This window comes from Gallinula chloropus (assembly GCF_964237585.1).
Source record: "Gallinula chloropus genome assembly, chromosome: 21".
NCBI lineage: Eukaryota > Metazoa > Chordata > Aves > Gruiformes > Rallidae > Gallinula > Gallinula chloropus.
This window is the reverse complement of record NC_140106.1, coordinates 9,337,105-9,361,595: the sequence shown is the minus strand read 5'-3', so window position 1 is coordinate 9,361,595 and position 24,491 is coordinate 9,337,105. Positions and strand designations below refer to the sequence as shown.

The window sequence follows — 24,491 nt, the reverse complement described above, 5'->3', positions numbered from 1 at the left end:
CTGTGTATCTCCAGCATGGAGAGGTGAGGAGGGGGGCGGGGGGGACACAGCAGAGCCAAGCTTGGCAGTCTTCAGGCAAAACTGCGTCGCACACCCTGGTAGCCAAAGCATCCCAGCAGAGCTAAGGGATGACAAGCAGGCTGGAAAACGCAGACAGGGGCTCCTCTGGCTTGTGCCTTTGGGTGGTGAGGCAGAGTGCCAGACCCTGTGCTGCACCCTGAGGCCTGCCAGAGCGTTGTGGGATGCTGGCAAAGCCAGAACCCCCCCCAACCTCCTGCTCTCACAGCCCTTCAGATGGTGCTGGAGGCTGCTCATTTGCCAGCCCCGCTCGTCTGCGCTGTCGTCTGGCTTGTCAGGAAGCAGCAAGAACCACTCCCCCCCGCTGTGGTGATGCAAGGGGAGAATGACATGTTATTTACGGGAGCGCCGGGAGCTCTCCCGGCCTGCGACACCACAGTGAAACCAGGGCCCTGGCAGTGCTGCGGCACGGGAGGAGCAGAGGATCCCAGACTGGGATGGGTTGGGAGGGACCCCAAGGGTCACAGAGCTCCAACCCCCCTGCCACAGGCAGGGACACCAACCTCCAGCCTGGAGCTACACAAGGTTGCCCAGGGCCCCATCCAACCCAGCCTTGAGCACCCCCAGGGATGGATGGGGCACCCACCCCCTCTCTGGGCAGCCTGTTCCAGCCCCTCACCACTCTCTCTGCAAAGAACTTCCCCCCAATATCTCATCTAACCCTTCCCTCCTTCAGCTTCACTCCTCCCCCTTGTCCTGCCAGTCTCTGCCCTTTAACAAGCTGATTCCCCTCCTGTTCCTCTGCTCCCTTCAGGGACTGGGAGGCTGCAATGAGGTCCCCCCCCAGCCTTCTCTTCTCCAGGCTGAACCAGCCCAGCTCCCTCAGCCTCTCTCCATAGGGCAGGAGGCCTGACCCCAGCCCACAGCCAGGAAAGGCAGCACTGGCACATGTTCTGGCTTCTGTCAGCCCCCCCTATATCTTCCCCCTGACATGGGGAAGAGGCATGGTGGAGAGGGAACCCCCCCCCACCCACCCACCTGGAGGTGCTCAGCAGGGCTTCAGCCTGAGTGCTGAAATCAGAGCCCCATCCCAGCAGCACTGCCACAGCCTTCCAGGGCCGGAAAGCAAACAGTGTGATTCACTGCTCAGCCACTGCTGGCATGGCTGGCAGGAGCAGCAGGATGCAGAGCTGTGTGACTAACTGTGACCTGGCTCCCTTCTCCTCACCTTGGTCGTGGTCTCCAAAACAATCTCCTTGTGCAGCAGCTCCACCACCATTTTGACGTGGCCCTCCTTGGAGGCCAGGTGCAAGGCATTCAGCCCATTCTGGAGGGAGTAAAGGTGGGAGAGATGCCATTAGTCATCTGCTGGAGTGAGGGCTATCCCAGGAACCCCCTGTTCCCAGCTCAGACACGACTGTGAGCACTTGTCCCACACTGGAGAAAGCCCATGCTGGTAGGAGCAGGAGGCATTGCTTTGCCCTGGAGCCCTGCACTGGTGTGACAGCCATGGTTAGCTCCACGCTGCCAGGGCAACTGCACTCTGCTGAATGCTGAGCTGCTGACTAATGCTGGAGGTTTCTCCATGAGCAAAACATCTGGCCCCCATAGAAAATTGTGGGCACTACAGCTCAGCGTGTGTGTTTGGTGCCACAGGCCCTGCTTCAGTCCTCCCTGCTCACAAACCACCCCTGATGCCAACCCCTGTCTTTGCTCAAGTGACTTGCCTTGGTGCCTGCCTGCAAGAGAGGCTTTTCAAACCTAAAACACAGAGATGAGCTTCGTGCATGGCCCAGAGTGAGGATGCACCATGTAAGCACACATACATACCTTAAACTTCAACATATACACCAGCTAAAGGGCAGTGAGCAGCTCTACCTGGGACAGGGATTTCATCAGGCAGCAGCCAAATGTCATTCACAGCAGCTTCAGGAGCTTCCCATCCAGCAACTGGTTTCTTCCTGGCTTTCCAGGCTGCCCATCAACAGCCCCATCCCACAGCCCACGCTCAGCAGAGGGTCGACTTTCCTCCCTCAAGAGTTAAGCTGCAGCAAAGGGTGTGGAGAAGGTCTTGGCTGCGCCACTGCTGAGCTCTACCAGTTCCAGGAAGCTCCCAAACTATTGTGTGACTTCTCAGGAACATCTCTGCGTGTGCCCCAGTTTAACTTGCCTCTTCCTACACATGAACCTGAGCATTAGGAGCCAGGGGCTGCCTGGTGCCCTTTTAGCATCCCTGGGCTGTCAGAAGGAGGTGTCAGGCCGGTGTAGAGGCTGCTAAGACACCTCCTGCTCCACAATTTCTGACACCCTCTTCCAATTCCCAGATGGGAACAAAAGGTTAAATCCTTGCAGGTGATTTCAGGTGTCCCTTTTTCCCCATAAGGCAGACTTCCCTTGCCCCTCACTCCTCTCAGGTGGATGGATGCACTGTGTTTACTCACCCCTACGCAGTGTTGTCACGTGGCAGAGAGCCACCAGCTCCCCAGGAGCACACAGTCCTGCCCAAGTTACTCCACCTCCCAACCATCTGTTTCAGCTCCTGTAGAGTACTGGAAGGTCACTTCACAGAATTGCTTCATCCCCACCTGAATATATAGGTAGGGGAGCAGAAAATGCCTGGGGAAGCTCCAGTTCCAGCCCTCAACCTTCCAATTAAACTGAGAACAGCTTCAAGGGTGTTACCACACTGGAAAAAGGTTTTCCACCCTCTCTCACCCAAAGCTCCATCTACCCAGGATCACAGCTGAAAGAGTCACAGGTTGTTTTGCTCCACTCTGATGACAGCACGAAGAGCAAAACCCCTAAAAACCCACATGCTTCCTTCAGCACACCAGCTCCCAAAGTCCCCTGGAGCCTCAAGCACAAAAGGCCTGTTTCCCAGGGGAAATGAAGCACCACAACACCCACAGACCCCCCCCTCCCCAACCATGCCTGGCTATCCCGAGCCCATCAGCTTCTTTGAGTAAGACCCACCTACACAACCCACCCACCCAGATGGTCATGGGTGGGTTTTTACCTTTACCTCCCTGAGCTCACAAGCTGCCTATGTGGCCACAGACACACACACACACACGCCTCTTCTTCTCAGTTACACTCACACAACAAACACCCCGAGCCCAAGACCCACAGATGCTCTGCTGCTCTCCTCAGCACATAGCGCCCTTTTACCCAAGGGATTCAGAAATAACCTTCCAAATTCTGCAAACCAGGGAGGAGTCATCATTCTCTGGCCTCCCAGCAATAAGCACAACGTCTGCAGAAGATCATTTCCCAGTGGCACAGCGATATTTCTGCTCCAGGAACAATACAGCCTGTTTTGCACATTCTGCTGTGGCTTGACAGCTCATCTGACCCAAAACCGCCACGGGATGTGCTTAATTTGAAAGGTGCTGTATTCCCCTCACTCAGTGCTGCAAAGGCTTCCCAGAAATCCCAGTCACTGGCTCTCAATGCGACAAACACAGCCCTACAGACAAACACAGGGTGCAGGACTTGCTGCTTAGTCTCTACCAAAGCCCTTGGGTTGCCCCTTCAGGACTGGGACTGGCCACCCCAACAGGGACTATCTCATAGATCATAGAATCATAGCCCAGTCTGGGTTGGGAGGGACCCCAAGGATCACAGAGCTCTCCTCTTCTCAAACCATGTACATCTCCAAAATGGCTATGGGGTCAGAGCCACTGAGCCACCATGGACCCTATGGAACAGCTCATCTTCAAAGGACTCTGAATTTTTTCTACCTCTTGTCCCTACCAGACCCTCTGCTCTAAATCACATATGTCCCCTCACAGCCCCAGGACAGAAATCTGGATGCTGATAACGAACTAATAATCTAGATCATAGAATCCCAGACTGGGATGGGTTGGAAGGGACCCCAAGGATCACAGAGCTCCAACCCCCTGCCACAGGCAGGGACACCAACCTCCAGGCCTGGAGCTACACAAGGTTGCCCAGGGCCCCATCCAACCTGGCCCTGAACACCCCCAGGGATGGGGCACCCACCCCCTCTCTGGGCAGCCTGTTCCAGCCCCTCACCACTCTCTCTGGAAAGAACTTCAACCTAATATCTAATTTATCTCACCCCAAAAGAGACTATATCTCACCCTGAGGAGACTATACCCTGGCACCCATGTGCTAGCACAGCCCAGTTCCCTGCTGCTGAGGGTCCCAGCAGCAAGGCACGCTCATCCAAAGGCCTCCAGCTCCTCAGAGATGGGATGGGAACATGCAGGAATTGGGAAGAATTGAGAAGGGTGGATGATGAAGACGCTGATGCAGATGGCAGCGATGAAGGGGGTGACGTCGGCGGCATGAAGATCAGATGGCATGTCAAGGTCTCTGCACTTGAGTAAGAATACAGGGCCTGTGGGATAGGTCTGACCACATATATCCCTCTTTATTCTATACAGGACATGTGAGGTTGGACCTTTCTCACAGGTCTGATATTCCTCAGAAGGAAACCCCAAAGTGCCATCTAACCTCGTGGAGATGGCAGGAACCAGGGCAAGGACATCACCCACAGAAGTGCCTGATGCTGTTGCAGCCCCTGTGCATCCCATCAAGTGTGTTAAATCCCTCACCAGCACCAGAAATCTGGGTGGGAACAGGACTCACAGCCAGTCAGTGGGGACAGCTGATGACTGAGGGTCTCTCTGGGTGAGGACAAAGCTGAAAGCCATCATCTTTAGCCTGTGGCTGGGTCTCTCTGATTTAATTCATTACAGAGCCCTCTCCAGAACCTCACATCCCTCTGCACTGAGGTGGTACAGGAGCAGCAGACACAGAAATCCTCCCTCTACTATTAGGCTTGTCACCATAAATGAACATCCATGGCACACTCAGCTTGTGGAGCCTCCCACCTCAGAAGGCATGGGCCAGTGGGGCCAAACACAACCCCCACCTACTCCTCCAGACACCCAGAAAAACTGGCAGGGAGGGATTCTCTAAGCCACTCCTGAACAAAGCAAGGTGGGTTTCCCTGCTCCATGCACGGGGCACGCAGGGATGTGTGACACACAGCAGCATCCCCAGCCCTTCCCTGAGAGGAAAGCAGCACAGACAGCAGCAGCAGGATCTCCCTGCTCCTTGTGACTTGCTTTCCCAGAGGTCTGTAGGGAGCAGCAGGTAGGTTAACCACCATTAACCACCATTAAACATCTCTCTGCTCATTTGCAGCTGAGCCTTTGGAAGCAGGAGCAGTGTGACTGCTCCCAATGACCTGCTGCTTCAGCTCAATTACACACTCCCTACTTGTTTTAAGCTGGAGCTTCTGGGAACCTGTGGGCAAGGGGGATAGATATATCCTCAGGAGTGATTCCTGCAGTGTCCCAGCCACTGTGCTGACCAGTGCTTGTGTGTAGCATGCCTGTCCTCAATGCTGGGGGGGTGTGTGTGGTTCCTATCAGCAGCTATCATCTGCTCTGCCCTGGGATAAGAGCTGAGCCCTGCCAGTGGTGGTCCCTGTTGCCTGTCACCCTAAAGGAGCCTCAGGTCTCCCTCTCTGCTTACCTGTCAATGGCCTCTGGTACACTCCAGCCAGGACTGCCAGGCTCCCCAGATCTTTATTGCTCCCCCCCCCACCCCAAACTGGTCTGGATCTGCCTTCTGCTCAACCATTTCCCCCCAGCACAGGACCCATTTCCACCCACCTCAGCTGTGGAAGCCTCCCCAGCAAGGGACAGCTCTGGTGCCACAGCCTGCCCTGCGTGGCCTCTGCCCTGAGCTCTGATCAGGAGCTCTGGTGCCAGGCAGGGATAAGGGGCTGCAGGTTGCCAGGGGCTTGGCAGGAGGTGGGTGCAGGTGAGAGGAGGATGGGATCTGCCAGGACACTCAACTCCAGATCCCCAGGGATCCCCCAACCACACTGTCCATCGTGGCTCCAGGGTGGGGTGCAGCAGGCATGCTGCAGCTCTGCATACAGGTGCCTGGAAACTGCCCCAATGCCTCTGCAGAGGAGATCACCCCCAGGAAATCACCTCCACACAGCAAAGCTGCTGCTGCACTCCACCCAACACACCAGCCCTTTATACCTCACACCCCAGAGGCTTCCTCAGCAGTCAGGCACAGGAGGGAATGGGGTCAGGACAGGCAGCCTCTCCCACAAAGTTTTTAAATGTCTTCTACCAGGCAACTTCTGGCCAGCCAGCTGATGCTCTGCTCTAGGGCAGGTAGGACTGTGGGGTCAGGGCATGTGCTCCCATGGAGCAGAGCAAACAAGCAGCTGTGGGGAACCTTCTGGCCCCCATCCCTATGGGAGCAGGGCAAGAAGGGGGACAGTGACTGTCCCAGGGCCTGGAGGAGGCATCACCCACACGTTTCCATGTGAACTAGCCACGGTAGCAGAAGCTCTGTTCACCTACCTGGTTACAGGTGTTAATATCTACCCCATTCCTGAGGTGATCCAAGGCTTTGTCCAGATTTCCAGATCTTGCAGCTCTCAAGAAACTGGTTGCAGCATCAGCCTTGGGGGAGAAAAAGAAGAAGCATGAGACTCAGAGCTCCCCTGCCCTCCCCATCACCAGCATGGGGCTGAAGAGCTGGCTCTTCACTCAGTGGCAAGGGAATGTGACTGCAGAGGCTGGGCAGGTCAGGGTGTGAACTGCTGGGGCAGACTGAGGTGCCCCAAATGAGACAGGAGGAAGCAGGGCTGGGACCTGGACAGCACCCAGATGATGGGGCAGGAGAGCCATGGGAGCTCTGCAGCTCGTCCCAGCACCATGGGCAGGTTGGGGGAGGAAGTGCTAAGGGGATTCCTGCAACCACAGCAGCTTCCCTTGGCCCAGGAAACCCCTCCAAGTCCTGGCTGAGAGACTCCAGCAGTGGATGAGGCCTGAACTGCAGCTATGGTGAGCCCACCCCAGTGTCCTCCAGAAACTGCTGGGTGGTGAGACAGGGACAATAGTCCCAGTGGCGTGTCCCACAGCCAGGAAAGTCACAACTCTCTTTTCCAACAGAAACAAGGCAGTGCCTCCCTGCACCACTCAGCCACCCCAGGCAAGGCACAGCCATACTTCAAGCGACACTGTTGAGCAGTGTGAGGCAGCAAATTGAGCCCATGGGATGACTCACTAGAAGCTGGAGAACAACAGGGTGGAGATGCAGTGACATGGCTCTGTGAGGCTCAGACCCTGGGCTGGTAGCTATGAGCTGGTGCCTGCTGACTAGACCCAGCCCAAAAGGGTTCTCTGCAGCAAACAACCCTCTTGTACCACTCATGTTGGGACTGATCAAGGGACCTTCTGTGCTACAAGAGCCTACATCCCATCATCCCAGCACACCCAGTAATGCCTGCAGCCTGGCTGTGGAGGAGCACCCAGGATCAGGAAGCTCCTAGAGAGGAGGTGGAAGCAGCATGGCCACAAAGGACTGCCCTGGAGGCAGAGCCAGGCAGGATGATGCACCACAGGGGTTTAGGGCTCCTCTCTTCCCTTCTCTTTTCAGCCTCAGCCATGTGAATCTGGACTTTGGAGCAGCACAACTCGCCTGCCTTCTGCTCTCTTCCATCTGCCTCCCCCAAACCATCCTTTCTGCCCAACCCTTCTACCTTAGAGAAACACAGCCATGCCCTGGGCCCACCACCCTACTACCCCTACAGAAGGCAGGCCCACAGACAGGGTGTCCTGGCCCCCTTCCCCCCACCAAAATGCACTGGGCACACCCTGCAGAACCCAGCCCAAGCTCCTGCAGCGCTGCTGGGTGGCCGTGGCCCCTTCTGGGGGCACCCCCATGCTCGGAGGGACAGGTGGTGGATGGCAGCACCACCATGCCCTGCCCCGGCGTGCAGCCTCCACGTGCCGGGGGGAACACGTGCCGGTAGCGCAACCTCCGGTGCCAGCTGGCTCCGCTCCCTACACCACCTCGGAGGAGAGCCCTATCCACCTGGGAGGAGCGACCAGGTTCACTACTGGCTCAGTGGAGGGCTGGCGAGCCCAGAGGAGACGCGACGTAGCACCACAGCACCCTGCTCCTCCAGCCTGATCCGGAGGCAGACGGCAGCGCCGGCGCTGTGCTTTGGCGGTGCCGTGCCGGCTCTCTGAACCCCCTGTGCTGTGTAGTGGGGGGGATGCCAACACCTTCAAGCAACAGGTTGAATACAAAAGAGCTTTTCCAGCCTCCACTAGAAGCCTCTGCATCTCAGGTCCGGATTAATGACGGGGCAGCGCCTCAGCTGCCATGCCCAGGCACGGCACAGACCTTCGCCAGCAAACCCCCTTGGGAAGGCAAAGCACGGCTCAGCCAGGCTCTCCCACCCACGGGGCACACATGGAGCTGCTAAGATTAAAAGGGTTAAAAAACCCTCCGGGGCTCCAGCAGCAAAGGGGCTCCCAAAGCTCCAGCACGCCCAGCAGAAGAGACTACAAGCAGAAGAGCAAGCAGAAAAGCAAAGCAGAGGCGTCTGTGGGCATGAAGAAGTGCGTTGATATACTCACAGCCACGTCTGGACCGGACCTGCCCTTTCGTGCTGCCATAGTCCGGCACTTCAGCTGAAACCTGAGCCTGGTGTCCCCTCTCTCCCTCCTTGGTTATCTACTCCCCAGCTTTGAGAGAGCCAGTAAGTTACATTGCATTCTATCTAAAAATACAGGCTCCCTCCTCGCTCCAACGCAGACCCTGCAGGGATCGCCAGCCGCTAATGGAATTTGTTCATTTTCTCTCCATTATTGTGTCAGACAGGATATTTAATACCAAGCCACCTCCGGAAAGCAGATGAGTGCTGCCAAGTGCAAAGGAGAGGGTCAGAGCTGCACCTTGGGAACAGCAGAGAAAAAGCAGCCCCGCAGACGTGCCCAGGAGCCGGGCGTTTCACAGGTAACACCTGCCAGAGCTGAGAGGGGTTGTGGTTCCCTTCCCAACCCTCTGGATGTTGGGGTCAGTGCCTTGGAGTATGTGCTGAGGCTTGAGTGCTTTAGAGGTGCTGCCCTGCTGTTCCCCATGCTCAGCATGCAGGGATGCACAGGGAGAGGCAGGACATCTCCCAAGCTCTCCAGCTGCACAGGCAGCCAGAGAAGAAGGGATAGCTCAGCTCAGCTGGGGAGAGCAGAGGGAAGAGGTCTGCAGCCACGTTGCCCTTCCCAGTGTGCACGAGGGGACTGCCTACTTAGTGTTCAGGGGGCACTGGTTCACAACAGCTCACTTTACTTTGGGGTGTCACAGAGGTCAAGGTTAGCCAGGGCACTGAGGTGTGGGTCAGGTCACTGCCACCACCTGGACGCTCCTTCAAGCGAAAGGGAGCGGTGAACAGAACGAAACGTGGAGGGCACAAGGTATGGAAAAGATGCCCAGCCCTATCCCAGCCAGCAGTTACCAGTTTTGATAAGCACAAAGCAGGGGCATGCCTCATGCACCCCTACCCCCCCCCCTCCAGCACACACACACACACACACGTGTGGTCACTTGCTATCCGTGTGCCCCAGGATACACAGGTGCAGAGCCTGCCTCTACTGGGTTTATTTCTTCAGAGCTCACAGGGTTCCTTTCCATTCTCTTTTGCCTTCCTAGGAGTTTTTCCAGGAGGGAGCTATTCCACTGCCTCACGTGCCATCAGGTACCTCTCACACTCTTAGGTGGCTGCTGAACCCCACACACCGGTGCTGTGCTCCACAGACCTGCGGTCACTCAAGCTGTGAGGTGTCAAGAGGCTGCTGGCAGCAGTTCCCTGGGGGAGAAGACTCAGCCCTGGATTTTTCCAAGTGCTCTGAGAGCTTTTAAAGTTAAAAAACCCACAGCACTGCACATCAGACTGTGCTTCTGTTCTCTCAGCGATGGCAGCGACAGGACAAGGGGCAACGGGCACAAGCTGGAGCAGAGGAAGCTCCATGGGAATGTCAGGAGGAACTTTCTCCCTGTGAGGGTGATGGAGCCCTGGGACAGGCTGCCCAGAGAGGATGGGGAGTCTCCTCTGGAGACATTCAGACCCACCTGGATGTGTTCCTGTGGGATTTAGTCTGGGTGATGCTGCTCTGGCAGGGGGGTGGGACTGGATGATCTTTCGAGGTCCCTTCCAACCCCTGACACTCTGTGACTCTGTGATTCCCTTTCTTTTCTGCCAGGTAAAAACTCCCCTTGTCTGCTGACAATCCAATTTTTTCCCTTTCCCTCTCCCTGCCCTGGTTAGTGGCTTCCTCAGTTCCTACTCAAGGCATCTTCCTGCTCTCACAGCCTGGCTCTGGAAACCACTCCTGGCCCAGGATTCATGTCCTGGCCCCTTCACCCCAACATGAGAAGCCTGAACCAAGCCCGTTGCGTTGGAGCCATGACTAAGGCAATAAGCCAGTTCTGCCAAAACAGAGCCCTGGGTCTCAAGGGCTGCAGTCAGAGGCTCAGTCATCCTGCTGTGTCTTCTGGCTGTGGTGGGAGCTCTAATCTCTCCTGGCCGTGCCTCCCTCGCACCCAGGGAGGAGCTCACACCAGCTCCTGCACATCACTGATAAAGGAAGGGAGGGTCTCAGTGGTGCCTCCTTCTGCGAAAGACGGGCACATCTGTGGAGAGCTCCCTCTCTGAGACCTGCTAAACGCTGCCAAGGAGGTGATTCCCAAATCCAAACCAGTTCGGGGTCTTGTGCTGATCTCACGGTGTTTTCTGGGACACAAAGGCAAGAAGCAAGTTGCTACACTATTCCAGGCTGGCAAAAGGGACACGTGCACCCTGCCACGCTGCCCTCTTTACCCTGTCTGCCCACTAGTTTCCTCTATCTGCTGGAGCACTGAGGCATTCTGAGCAGGGACAGCAGCTCCTTCCTTGCTGGTACAGCACCTGGCATGAGGAAGGGCTGAGCTGGCTTCTTGCTGAGGAGCTCCGGAGGAGGTGGGATCGCTTCCCTGCAAGGATGAGCTGTGGGACTGCTTGGGAACACGTTCCCTCCCAGAGGAAAGGGACTGGGTGCCCTTTCCAACAAGTCTCTGCCTCCAGCAGTGCTGGGAGAGCAGCCTTGCCTGCACCACCCAACCATGGGGCCACAGCACAGGCAGGAGAGGGGCTGTACACCCCGCTGGGGGCTGCCAGCATCCAGCATCCCTCCTTACTGCCTGCACAAAGTGCTTTGATGCTTGAAAGCAGCTGATCCCCTGCTCCAACTGGAAGAGCTGCAAGGATTAGGTACAGAGAGGGAAGGGTAGGGGAGCTGGAGGTCACTGTTTTTGTCACACAGGCTCTGTTCTGTACTTTTCTTCACTCTCTACCCAGAGGCATCACACAGCCAGAGCTGCCCTGCAGTTGAAACACACCCTGCTACAGGGAATTCCCAGAGCCTCTATTCTCAGCCACATCACTCAGCCCCTGCCTCTTCCCTCTTCTCTGCCGTGCATCCTCAGAGTCTCTGCTCTCAGTGAAGGACAGGGCTGCTCTTACACCAGAGAAGAGGAATTGCAGTGCAGACTTTCAAACAGCAAGTTAATTCCTGTGGCCTTGGGGAGCAGAATGCTCTCTGCCAAACGGCAGTCAGACCCAGGGGCTGGGAAGTTCGGGTCTGCTCTGCTGCTTGAACCCTCAGCTGGTGCTGTGAGGAGGTTTTGCCTCAGTTCCTGCATCCCAGAGGCAGAAGGATGGAGACCAGGGCCATGTAAACTCTTCTTCTGGCAGGGACCCTCCTGCCAGCCCCAGAACTTGTTCAGGATTACTTCTCCCAGGCCTAGCCACTGGAAAACATTGCTGCTGAGGAGCAGCAGGCTTTATTGCATGAAAAGCTTCCTTAGGGCTGCTCTACCACAAAGATCTTGAAAGCAATTACACCCAATTACAGCACTACACAGGTTTCTTGCTGTCTCAGGAGTTTTGCCACTAATGATCACTCTGCATCTTCAAACTCGTTTGTCTCTCTCGTATTCTTTGGAAGCCAGGTGGTCCTTCCAGCCAGGAGCTTAGCAGCTCCTGTTCAACATGCTGCAGGCACCAGTTTGCTGCAGGCACCAGTTTGCAGCTCCACTGGTCCAACTCTCCCTCCAAACCCTGTTAGCAGGAGCTACGTGTGCCACCCTTGCTCTGGGACACATTAGGACCTTGCAAACTGGGATGTGCAGACTGTGAAAGGCAGAGAAACAGCAACAGGAGGGTCATGATCCCTTCCAAGAGTTATGTGCTGCTGCTGAGGGAAGGCACAGATACACCATTGGCCTTACCCTGTGGTGGCAGCAGTGGTTTGTGGCCCTTCCAAGCAGACACACTTCATCCTGCACACAGGTAAAGAGGGGAAACAGAGGCATGGAGCAGGGGACAGAGGAGGTCTGGCAAGGAAACGCCTGGCATGCTGGGCAGCACAGTCATCCCAACAACCACAGAGCCCCAGAACCAGCAGTGACAGGCAGACATGAATCCTGGTGCCAAAGCCACGTCTTACTATGGGTATACTACCTAGATGGTGGGGAAAGGTCCAGTGCCCATCTAGGAGGTCATCCAGTCACTTCCAGTTGCCAGGGTGCTGGAACTGCCAGCTGGGGAGGTAGTGCAATAAAACCTCACCACAGCCCTCAGTGTTTGCTTTGACAGTTCTAGCTTGTGTGGGCTTGTGCCCAGCAGCAGGCATGATCCTCACCTTTGAGGCACTATTGCCAGAAGAGACAGCAAAGCCTCACATGGAATCATAGAATCACAGCCTGGGCTGGGCTGGAAGGGACACCAAGGGTCACAGAGCTCCAACCCCCCTGCCACAAGCAGGGCCCCCAACCTCCAGCCCTGGATCTACACAAGGTTGCCCAGGGCCCCATCCAACCTGGCCTTGAACACCCCCAGGGATGGGGCACCCACCCCCTCTCTGGGCAGCCTGTTCCAGCCCCTCACCACTCTCTCTGTAAAGAGCTTCCCTCTGATATCTCATCTAACCCTTCCCTCCTTCAGCTTTAATCCATCCCCCCTACATCAGTGTAGTGATTTACTTTTAAGCAAGTGCCCAACCTACAGACTTCTCTGCCCAACCTACAGCTTTCTAGGGAGCCAGAGAGCATCTGGACTTCCCTGCCTCACAGACAGCAAGCACCCAGGTCTGCAGGGGATAACCTGGATCCCTTCTCATCAGATGAGAAGAATATGGCAGTCCTGGAAGCACACTAAAAGGACCAAAAATGGCACTAGGGTCTCTCCAAGATGAGCAGGGGAGATCAGGCAGTGCCCAGAGCAGAAATCACGCTGACTGCCTTACAGGAACTTTCCTCTCCTATCTGCATTCAGGGAAACTTGATACTCCCAGTGGTCCCTGCAGTGGAAACAAAAAGCTACTGGCAGGTTTCTGCCTTCTGAGCAGAAGACAGCATTCAGCAGAGCACAGCATCTCCAGAGAGGCCACAGGAGCAAAGCCTCAGGCAGGCAGCCAGCAGAGCAGGGAACAGGCTACCGGGCACATCCTGCAAACCCAGATGAAAGAGAAAAGCAAAAGCACTGGGAAAAATTCATCAGATGAAAGGATAAGTCCATATGCCCAGATTCTCTTCCCTCCTCATCCTCATTCCCGTCCATGTGAGTTAAGACAGACAAACCCATATGCCCAAGTCTTAATCTCTAACCATCCTCAACTCTGCCTGCATGATTTAGGACAGGTCCACAGATCTTAACAGGACTGATGAGAGTCAAGGCACAAGAGGTCACCTCTGGAAGTCATCTGCCAAGTGAGTTTGTTCTCATGTCATGCACCAGCCTGAGTAACCCCTTTGTCCATGCTCCTTTTGCTGTGTGGAGATTTCACAATATCCCTGGGGTCCCCAGGCATCTACCACCATGGCTGATGGTTTACATGCCCAGCAGACACCCCCAGACCTGAATGCAAGGAGATCCCCCCCATCTTGCAGCAGGGGAACTGGAGCATGCTGGAAACCAAAGGTTTCCTCGTGTTCCTGCAGCAAGGGGCTGTTGGAGCTGGAAGAGAACTATAGCACAACTGGCAGAGGAGAAATCCCAGAGCAAAAGGAGGAGGGGGCCTGGCAGGTTTGTGAGAAGGGAAGCAACTTGTCAAGTTGCATTTTCTCCATCACACTCAACCCTCCACCATTTACATAAGCACAAGTAACTACCTTTTGGAAAGCCCAGTTTTATGTACCCTTAGTGCTGGGCACTGACTGGTGGTCCAGTTCAGGGCCAAGGTTAACTCAGTCCCTACCAAGAACACTCAGAGGCAGGCAACATCTGCCCACGTTGCCATTCAGCTCCTTCCTCCCCCCCTACCCCACCAGTCACCTTTCTTAGCTGCTGAAGTTGGAACAGGTTCAGGGCTGTGAGGAGGGTGGATATCAAAAACAGCTTAATCTGCATTGAGCAAGGACTTGGGAGCTGACCATACAGAGCAGACTGATCCCTTCTGATAGGGATCTCCTGGTGCTGCAGCCTCCAGCTCTATAAAAGCTTCCCTCTCTCCCTCCCCTCCAGCTCCTAATGGATTTTCCAAGTAGTAGCATCAAGATTGTGTCCTGTCATTTGCAAACCATCACTTCCCCAGTGAAATACAGTGCTATGTCCAGCAGCAATGAGTGGAGAGAGGAACAAAGGGCTGGTCAAGTGGTCTGAGCAGGGAGCTGGAGCCCAGGACATTGATCCTTCCCTGCAGAGCCAAAGCAAGGCAAGAATTAAGACAGCTACTGCTCCTGCCAGCTGAGGCTGCGCACACCCAGGGGAAGGCTGTCTCTCTCCTTTGATGTTAACAGGAGCCTCTGCTCTCTGCACATCCTGAAAAAGAAAAGCTATTTTTACCTCACCAGAAAATATATAGACTGTGACTGAAGACAATACACAAGAGCTTTTTGCTCAGGCACTACACCTCTTCTAGCAACATAACAGGGTTTACAGCTGCTGGGAGAGATGCAGCAGTGCTGGAACTGCCTTTTATCTCCTACTTTCCTCATGCACGTCCGTCCTTGAACCATGACATGTCTGGCTTGTGCGATGAACACTGGAGAACTGGGTGGGCTCTAGTAGGTTGCCCGTGCAAGGGGGAATGCAGCCCCTCTGAGCCTGTCTGATGCAAGCCAGGGACTAAGGCACACGTTGCAGAGCAGCCCCCCAGCCTGCCCTGGGGTCTGGGCAGTGCCTCAGGAGATGTGCTGGAGTCCAGACCATCAGGGTCTGCCTCAGTACCTCTTGGAGAAACTTCCTCCTCCCTTCTAGAGATGCTTCCCCACGGCTCCCAGTGCCTGCAGCCTGTTCTGACTCACTCTCTACCTCTGCTTCAGCAGGGTTAGCCCACACCTGCTTTGCCTGACTGCAGAAGCAAAAGCACTGAGGAAAGGGGCTGTCTGCTGGGATCTGCACCCTGGGATGAAAGGCAGCACACGGCCACGGCAGGATTCCTGCCAGCAGCCTTCAGCCAGGCTGGTCCAGCCAGGGCTCAGGGTGCAGCCTCCTGAAGCCATGCAGGGAGGAAAGCATCGACAGGAAAGCACCTGAAGCACAGGCCTGGCTGTAGATCTCTGCCAGCTCATCCCTGGTGAGGACATGCGAGCAAAGCCATAGCAGCACAGCCACCTGCTCCTCAGCAGAGCTAGTGCAGCACTGTGCTGAGAAGGACACAGCATCCTGTGTGCCTGCCCCAGAGCTTGGGGTGGGTGACAGAAGGAAGGTGATCACGCAGGAATCCACGTTTACCATCACAATAGCACAAAAATACCACCCCAGCACTTGGGGACAGCTCCCCTCTGCCTACAAAGCCATGGGGGCTGGGGAGGGGGGAACCTAGCCCTTCTAGATTCAACACCACTGGCTCCCAGCATGACCTAAAGCAAATCCCTAGTGAGCTAAGGAAGGCAGCAAACCTTTCCTGCCATCCTGTGGTCCATTTAGCTGCAATCTTTTGGGGACAAGAGCTGCTTTCTCTGGACCAGACTTAAATCCATGTTACTGGCCAGGATAAAACACACACACACACACACACACCCCTCAAAGTACCATCTGCAAAACAACACCCTGAGGACTGACCTGATTCCTCTTCCCCTTCCAGCCCGTTAGGGTGCCCAAGTACTCACCCTCAAGCAATACATCGCTGCAGGAGAAAGTCAGCTCACCCTGGGCAGCCAGGGTCTGCAGCTCTGCTCGGCCCACCTCCACCAAATGCTGCAGCCAAACCAGGGGTGAGCAGCCAGGGCTGGAAGAGGTTTATCGGCATCAGGCCTGCACCCTATCACCACCTGCAGTTGCCTGCCTGCAGGCCGGCACAACAGGGAGGCTCCTGCCTGGAGTCTGGAGATTAAGGGGTGTCCCACGTCAGGGGGCTTGGAGAGAGCTGCCAGGCCAGCCACCAAGTGTTTAGAGAGTGTCAGGGCTGAGGCACACTTCATAAACATATCTGGGAGCTGTAAACAGGGGAGGAGGAGCTCATCCTGTGCATGAACCCTGCTCTTGAAACGGCACGAGGGAAGAAAACACAGAGCAAAACGAAACAGCTCTGCAGCCAGAAACCACAGGGTCTCTTGGTTTAAGCTGTACAGGGTCTCTTGGTTTAAGCTGCACAGGGTCTCTTGGTTTAAGCTGCACAGGGTCTCTTGGTTTAAACTGCACAGGGTCTCTTGGTTTAAACTGCACAGGGTCTCTTGGTTTAAGCTGCACAGGGTCTCTTGGTTTAAACTGCACAGGGTCTCTTGGTTTAAGCTGCACAGGATCTTTTGGTTTAAACTGCACAGGGTCTCGGTTTAAGCTGCTCAAGGTCTCTTGGTTTAAACTGCACAGGGTCTCTTGGTTTAAGCTGCACAGGATCTTTTGGTTTAAACTGCACAGGGTCTCTTGGTTTAAGCTGCACAGGGTCTCTTGGTTTAAACTGCACAGGGTCTCTTGGTTTAAACTGCACAGGGTCTCTTGGTTTAAGCTGCACAGGGTCTCTTGGTTTAAACTGCACAGGGTCTCTTGGTTTAAGCTGCACAGGGTCTCTTGGTTTAAGCTGCACGCAGCAGGCTGGGCCAGAGGCAGTTAGCAGAAGACACACCGCCCCCCCCCCCCACCCCCTTTACCCCCCCAAGATCGTTCCCCAGTCTCTGCAGACCTTGGCTGGGCACAGTCCCAAGTGAAGGACACCGAGACGGAACTGAAGTGGTAAATGAGGCCTAAAGTGACAGCAGCTCCAGGCCCTTCGTAGGCCCCGGAGCCAACTGCAACACAATGACCGCGCCCCTTTCCCCCCCCCCCGCTTCTACCTGCACTGCAGACTCCTGCTCCAGCATCCCTTCAGGAGATCCTTGCTTGCAGCAAGAAGGCAAGGGGTCCACAGTGGTTGGTGCATGCCCTCTCTGAAAGACACGCAAGGGAGTCACACCGATTGTTCCAAGGGACAGACCTCCTGGAGACCGCTCCCGTCCCTCCCCTCCTCGTGCTCAGGGCGGCACGCCGCAGAGCGATGCTCACCTGGCACTCCGGGCTGGTGGAGGCATCCCTCTGCTAGTGTTCTCCTAAGCCCAGCTTGGAGCTGGGTGCTAAACTAAGGCCATCTTGATTGGGGGGACTGCAAGGGAGCCACAGGGCTTGGTTTCTATTTCTAGCTACAGTTCTCCTGGCCTTCTTGCTAGTTAAAGCTCCAGGAGGGCCCAGGGGCTTCTTCCCAGGGAATGCAGGGCCTTGAGGTGATTCACACCTGGAAAGGCCTGGGCAGTGTACAGATAAATACAGCTCGTGACACCTGCAGCTTCAGGGACACAAAGACAACAGCTCTGCCAGCTGTATCTCCCTAGGGAGTTCTTATAAGACAGCCCATAACACCACTGGGAAAGCTTCTATCAGCTGAGAGGCAGGGGAAGTAGAGCAAGAGAACCTGTTAGGGTGGAAAAATGCTTTGCATTACACAGAAATCCAGATTTTTTTATACTGAGCAGAGGCCACGGTGAAGCATCAGAGCAAAGCAAGGTCCTTACCTCAGTCTAAAGAAAATACCTTCCCTTTGTGCAGCGTGGTTCAGCACCTCCCTGGAAGTCTGGGATCCTCTCTGGTATTTAAGCTCTAATAGACTCCTCCTCCGGTTCAGGTAGAGCTCTAATGTTTATTGTCAAAACCACAGGCACTGACAGTGCTGGCTGGCACACAGCATTAGCTCTAGAACACTTTGCTGCTCTGAACCTACAGAGCAACATCATCAATGTCTCAGACCCTGGCTTGTTTGGGTTTGCTTCCCCTGCATCACTGCATGGCATGAATGCAAATACGAGCCCGCTGCACCCTGAAGACAGGACCTCACCAGCCAGAGCTTCTGAGCCTGGGCAAAGTTGCTGCCTCAGCATAATGCAAACCTCCTCCAGGTCCTGCAGCCATCAGGATTAACACACACGCTTGACAAAGCCTTAGGAACAAGACCTGTGCCCTCCAAGCCTTTTGGGGTTACCCCCTACTGCACCTCAGGGTAGAAGTGCCTGTGAGATTGCCCTACCTGCCTGCTGAATGGTATGAATGAAGGTTTAACCCCCTCTCCCCACACACACTTCTACTGCAGGAGCTCTCTCAGGCAGGGACCAGGAGCTATGTTTGGTTTGTGGAGCCTCTGGCATCACTGGGCACCAGGAGAGGAGGCTTTCCCAAACCCACTACAGGCAAACTCAGGGATGGGATGATCTCTAGGAGGCAGGGGACACAACAAACCCTTTGCCTGGCTCAGTCCTGCAGATTTCTAGACATCCCATGATGCCACATCCTCCCCATGAAGGTGGAGGGGTGCAGGGGGGGGACATGGCACTCACCCTTTGGCTCCAGCCCAGGATTCCCTCGAGCACATCATACGCCCACAGCCACAGTGTGGCTGAGGGAGGGCAACCCCGTGGCTGTGTGTGGAGCAGGAAATAGCTGTGGTTAGTGTGGGGTGCTGTAATGGCAACCACAGGGTGCTTTGGCACATGCCTACGGGCCAGGTGGTGGCTGGGAAGAAGGAATCACCCCAGAGCATTTCTGCAGGCACGAGGAACGAGAAACAAGAGCTCATGAGAGGGATGCTTGCAGGTCAGAGCCCCTCCAAGGAACAAGAGGGACATTACCACTAGGCATGGTCCTAGCAAGCCTGGCCAAACCAAGAGACCTTTGCTCCTCCAATGAGCCCTGGAGTTTTGCCTGCAAGCAGCCCTCCAGCCACAGCTCCATACAGAGGTGCTTGGAGGCACCAAGAGCTCAGGTCACTGATGTCCCACAGGCTGTGGGTGACATCCACATGGGCTGTGGGTACTGCACCATGGGCATAACTGTGTGGAGCTCCGGAGATCACCAGCAGTCCCATTTCTGTAGCTCTAGAAGTGAAGGCGATGGCAGGGGCAGGAGTGACCAGGGTCCTGTGAGGTGGCAGGTATGTGCCTGCTCCCTCCTCTCCCTGAAGAAGGGGGAGAAGAGACCACTTTGCCTTTGGGTACGCAATGCACTGCGAATAACTGATCCTTTCCTTGGCTGCTTGTGGAGCTGGTGCAGGTTCCACCTCTAAGGGAACTGCTCCACGTTACTGGAGACAACCTAGAGATGGACAACTGGTCTCCATCGCTAGGGGAACTAGTTCACTACAGTAACTGCTGTCCCTTGTTAATCCTGTTTTCCCAAACACTTCCCACTGATCCCTCTACAGGGTCTCTTTCCCTCATTACCACCCTCCTGAAGCATCTCTCAGGTTCCCCCATCAGACTGTGGGCAGGTGATTTACACACATCAGTGCTGAGGACTAACACCCTAGAGCAGCTTGCTTTACTAGCAGTTTGTCACTGTTATCTTGCCTGCTACACCTAAGAGTAACTCTTTTGATACAGCTCTGAGAAATCAGAGGCTGGGGGAGCACGAGAAAGAACAAATACAGCACTAATAAATGAGTAGCTCTTACTCCCAAGAGCTCTTTCCATTTCTGTGAGAACACCTCAAAAGGGATCAGGTCTCAGGCTACTGTCCCTTAATGTTCCCTGTTTCCACTCCCCAAACTGCTCATTCCCCAAGATTTCACACTGTGTCCTCCCCTTAGCAGATGGCTATCCCCTTAAAGGCATCTGAGGGTGGACACGTCAGTGTCACCTCGCACCCACAAGAGGCAACACGGAGCCCTGTGGGAGGAGGTGATTTACAATGGGCACACCAGGAACACTCCTAGAAAGAGCAAACTCCCCTGGAGAAAAAGTAGCCTGAGAGTTCCAGCTGTCAACTCCCACTCAGGCCACCCTGCAACCCCGTGAGCTTCGAGGGGGAGGGAGTTTATAAACCAGGGGTCCAGTATGTTTTTAAGTGCTGCTCCCTGGATGCTGTAAGATCTATTGTATCCACAGGAAAAAAATCATTTCTCCCTCCACTGCCCTGAGATGCCTCCTGGGGTGAGGCTCAGCAGCCCTGCTGTACTCCAGGTCTACACCTGAGGTAAAGGCAGTCAGGCGGTGGGGCGCAGAGGAACGGAGACGGGAGAGGAGGAGGAGGAGGAGGAGGAGGAGGAGGGCTCCAAAGAGAACTACCCCTTCAGCTACAAAGGGGGGGTTGGTTTTTTGCAGGCCAGCAGCTTCTGCCTCTGACCTTTGGAGAAACTCCTCAGCTGCGCTATGATGTAGCCGTGAAGGAACGCCAGGCTCCTTCCGCTGTGTTGTTATCCCCCATGTAACTAGAGAAGCTCCCAGCACCAGATCCTTCGCTGGGCTCTGCTAGCCTGTCCTCAGCTGTTCTTTTCCTTTCATTTGAGGGCGTGGGGAACCTTAAACACCTTACCTCGAGGAGTAAACAACTTTCTTTAAGGGCAGGCTTCAAGCTTCAGGGGAAACTGAGTCTGCTTTTGCTCAGGGGAGCAAGCAGCACCCATCCTTGCATCTGGGAGGGGTCCAGGGATGCAGTCGCTGGGAGACAGCTGCTCCTCTCTGAGCACTCACTGTGCCCTCCTGGTACAAGGGCAAAGGTATGCAAGGGGTTCACCCTACCCCAAGCACGTCCCCTTTTTTTGCTGATGGAGGAAAACACTGCCCTGTGCTCCTGTCACCTGCTCAGGCTCCTGGGAGCAGCCAGGCTCCCTGGCTCTGGTCAACAAGCTGTTATCTCAGGAAACGTGAATGCAGTTTTCAAGCTGAGTCAGCAGCAGGAGCTGAATAATTTAAAGCCTTAGCAATGCTGCTCCTGCTGCCCAGCCACGGGTAACGGGAGGTACTTGGATTCATGCAAGGAGAGAGCTGGGATGAAAAACAGTGCCGCTGTCAGGCTGCTTCCTCCTGTTAAGGGAGAGCAGCGGTGATGTAGGCATAAACAAGCAGGTAACGATGCTCTGCAGTGCTGAAGGAGACACTCTGCTGCCCAGGGCAGGCAGTCTGCTGAGTGCAGTGAGGCTGAGCCTTGTTTTCCCGTGGCATTTGTGGTTTCTGGCACGCTGAGCCATGATTTCACAGGAGGTCCACAGGAGCTGCTGGTGCCTCACCTCTCAGATGGCTAATTCCTTGGCTTCCAAAGTGCTGGACTCATCAGCCATAAGCAACAGTGGAAGCACGTGAAAGGTCCACACTGACACCTGCTCTCAGCTCTCTGTCAGAAGAGGAGCTGGGTGGTGAGATGGGGGTGGGGGGCAAAGATTTGCTATGCATGGATTTTCCAGCCCTGGCTCTCTCCCTGCTTTCCTCTTCCCCTCCTTTATTGCAGGGTCAGGGGGGGGAGGGAGTAATTTCCAAGTACTTCTGCCCAAACTAGCCTAAAAACTGGCACCCAGAAGCACAGACAAATGAAAACTCACAAGAAATCCAGGGGACTGAGTTTGCAAAGCTCAGCAGCTGACAGACAGAAGAAATCTCTCCCCATCCCTGATCTAAAAAAAAAAAACATTTCGTGGTCATCCATCAGTTCAGAACTATTGGAGCTGTGAGATTCCCAAAGGAAAGCCTGAAATCCAAAGGGAATAGATGTTCTTCAGGAGGTGTTTCTTGGCATGTGTGCTTGTTGCCTCCAAAGGCATGATTTTGGAGATGAAGCAGCCTGCTGGCTTACTCCAGGAGACAGATGTCTGGTGCCAGCACAACCACAGTATAGTGCCTGGAAAGGAAGCAGTCTGAGCCCAAAATTGGGATGTTTAGGCAGCTCTTTGCCCCTCCCCATGCACAGATGCTGAGCAGCCAGCCAGCTTCATCACATGTGCCTCTCTGGCATCTTATGACATGAGTCGTGAGGGGTTCTTTTTGCTCATCATTTGGATGCAACTGAAAAGCTCATCACACTGGTGTATCTTGCTTTATACACATCCAGGCACGACAGCTCAGGCAGTCAGCTTCAGAGGGAAGATGTGGAAGAGTCACAGAGCTCCCCAAGGGAAGGAATATTCATGCTCCATCGTTCATGCTCTGTGCTGTCCTGGCTGCAAAGATTTCTGCACAGCCAGACAGCGTTCAGCAGCCCCTGTGTCCAGCTGTCCTAGCCAGAAGTCATCTCCCCCACAGGACTGACATCCACTGGTTTCCCTCCCGGTAGAGCCCAAAGCATCACCTAACTCAACCCAAATCTGCAAAATTCCAGTTCTGGGAACTGAGTTTGGCATCAGGCCCTCAGCAGATCACTCCTTAATTACTGCTGACAGTGCAGATTGCTGCCCACACTCAGACAGGGACCAGTCTGAACGATGTAACGAGCCCCTCACTGGGCTGCAGTTAATCCCTACCAGTGACTGATCCTCTTGCATCCCCTGGTCCTGCTGCAGCTGCAGGATCACAGATCCACCAAGATACCTGAATCTTCTGCCTATTTGGGGATCTCAAGGCAGAGATAGCCAGCACTTGGCTGCAGTGCAGTGCCTGGAGGCAGTGCAGACTGACCTCCTGTGAGAACAGATGAAGGCATGATCCCCACCTGGCAGGCTGCACTCTGCTCCTCTTGGAAAGAACTCTTCTTCTCTGCTGCTGGGCATCAAGCAGGAGAGCAAGGGCTCAGATCTCAGCCCACACTTTCCATGTACTTCTGTTCCCAGCTGTCACCTGCTCTCTGAGGTCTGCAACGTACCCAGATGCCACAGCCTGCACCAAGACCATCTTGCTCAGTCATGTCAGTCCAGGCAGCTTGACAAGAACTCAGAAGCTATTTCTGTAAACCTCTTCTCTTGAGATTTGTCAAAATATTTCCTTCCAGAGTTGGGCCCACAAGAAAAGCCTTCAACCTCCAGGCACTCTGTGAGATGTGCAGTCCTGTCATCACTTGCTTCTCCAGCCAACCTGTGTGCCCTGTCCTAGGGAGCTGCTTTGGCAGGGGGTAGGACTCCATGAGCTCTGGAGGTCCCTTCCAACCCCTACAGTCCTGTGATTCTGTGTTTCTGTACAATCAAAGGAAAACAAGTCATGGGGAGTCTCCATTCTCTACATATCTCTAATTGATCTGGGTCTTTAGACATCCCCCTCCTGGGTCCTGGATAAGCAACAGCAGCCAGGTTACACCATCAACAACGAAGTCCATATTAGGCAATGAAAAAATATGTGTGAAAACTATAAAGTGCTAGAAAAACCCGTTTGCCACTAGTATCTGCTCCTGGGAATTGTTCAGAGAGAGTCATTTAGATTATGATGAAATATTTATACCCCAGCAGCTCACAGAGCAGGACTTGCCCCAGCTCTTCTGGCTCTCATGCCAAAACACCCACCTAAACCCAAGCACTGCCACCACCCCCAAACAGGAAAACAAAACAACCCCCAAGCCAAACACAGCACTACCTCTTCTCCCAGGAGCTCAGAGCTTCAGGTTCCACCAAAAGCAAACTCCACACTCATAAGGTCACAGAATCATAGAATCACAGCCTGGTCTGGGCTGGAAGGGACCCCAAAGGTCACAGAGCTCCAACCTCCCTGCCACAGGCAGGGACACCAACCTCCAGGCCTGGAGCTACACAAGGTTGCCCAGGGCCCCAGCCAACCTGGCCTTGAACACCCCCAGGGATGGGGCACCCACCCCCTCTCTGGGCAGCCTGTTCCAGCCCCTCACCACTCTCTCTGGAAAGAACTTCCCACCAATACCTCATCTCCCCCTTCCCTCCTTCAGCTTCACTCCATCCCCCTTGTCCTGCCAGTCTCTGCCCTTTACCAAGCTGATTCCCCTCCTGTTCCTCTGCTCCCTTCAGGCACTGGAAGGCTGCAGTGAGGTCCCCCCACAGCCTTCTCTTCTCCAGGCTGACCCAGCCCAGCTCCCTCAGCCTCTCTCCATAGGGGAGCTGCTCCAGCCCTCTGATCATCTTCATGGTCTCCTCTGACCCCTCTCCAACAGTTCTGCATCTCTCCTCTCCCAGAGGCAATCCCAGCACTGGCACAGAGCTGCCCTGTGTGAGGAATCCCCAGTAAGCAGGTGGCAATGGGCACAGAGCTGCCCCTGAGCGTAAGGGCCCCCCTAACTAAACCCCCTCAATGTGAGACTTCCAAGAGAGGTAGCTGGTTTTTGGCTGGGCTGGTGGCAGGATTAAAGGCTCAAGTGGGAATCAGGCCCCAAGCAGCAATCAATCAGAGCTGAGTACTGCTCTGGAGTGGGACAGGGTGCTGAGGGCAGGCCCTGCCATGGATACTGAAAATAAAGGCTGCGTCTTTTGCCTCAGCCCCTGTGGAAACCCAGGATAGGATCCCTGTTTCCCCTTCCCTTCCTTCCC

The 24,491-nt window shown here is 54.9% G+C and overlaps 1 protein-coding gene and 1 long non-coding RNA gene across 2 annotated transcripts in view; one reads left to right on the top strand and one right to left on the bottom strand.

Annotated features, from left to right (window-relative positions):
* ANK1 (ankyrin 1) overlaps positions 1-24,491 on the bottom strand; it is a gene marked incomplete at its 5' end in the record, with an annotated part of 70,857 nt that overhangs the window by 25,058 nt on the left and 21,308 nt on the right. Inside the window, 2 exons of the mRNA XM_084274015.1 lie at positions 1,247-1,345; positions 6,378-6,479. Coding sequence (XP_084130141.1) covers positions 1,247-1,345; positions 6,378-6,479 — 201 coding nt within the window. The remainder of the gene's footprint in view (positions 1-1,246; positions 1,346-6,377; positions 6,480-24,491) is intronic.
* Positions 8,400-9,943, top strand: LOC311199879. Its single transcript, XR_014617788.1, has 3 exons — positions 8,400-8,569; positions 8,688-8,826; positions 9,517-9,943. It is a non-coding gene; the product is annotated as an uncharacterized lncRNA (long non-coding RNA).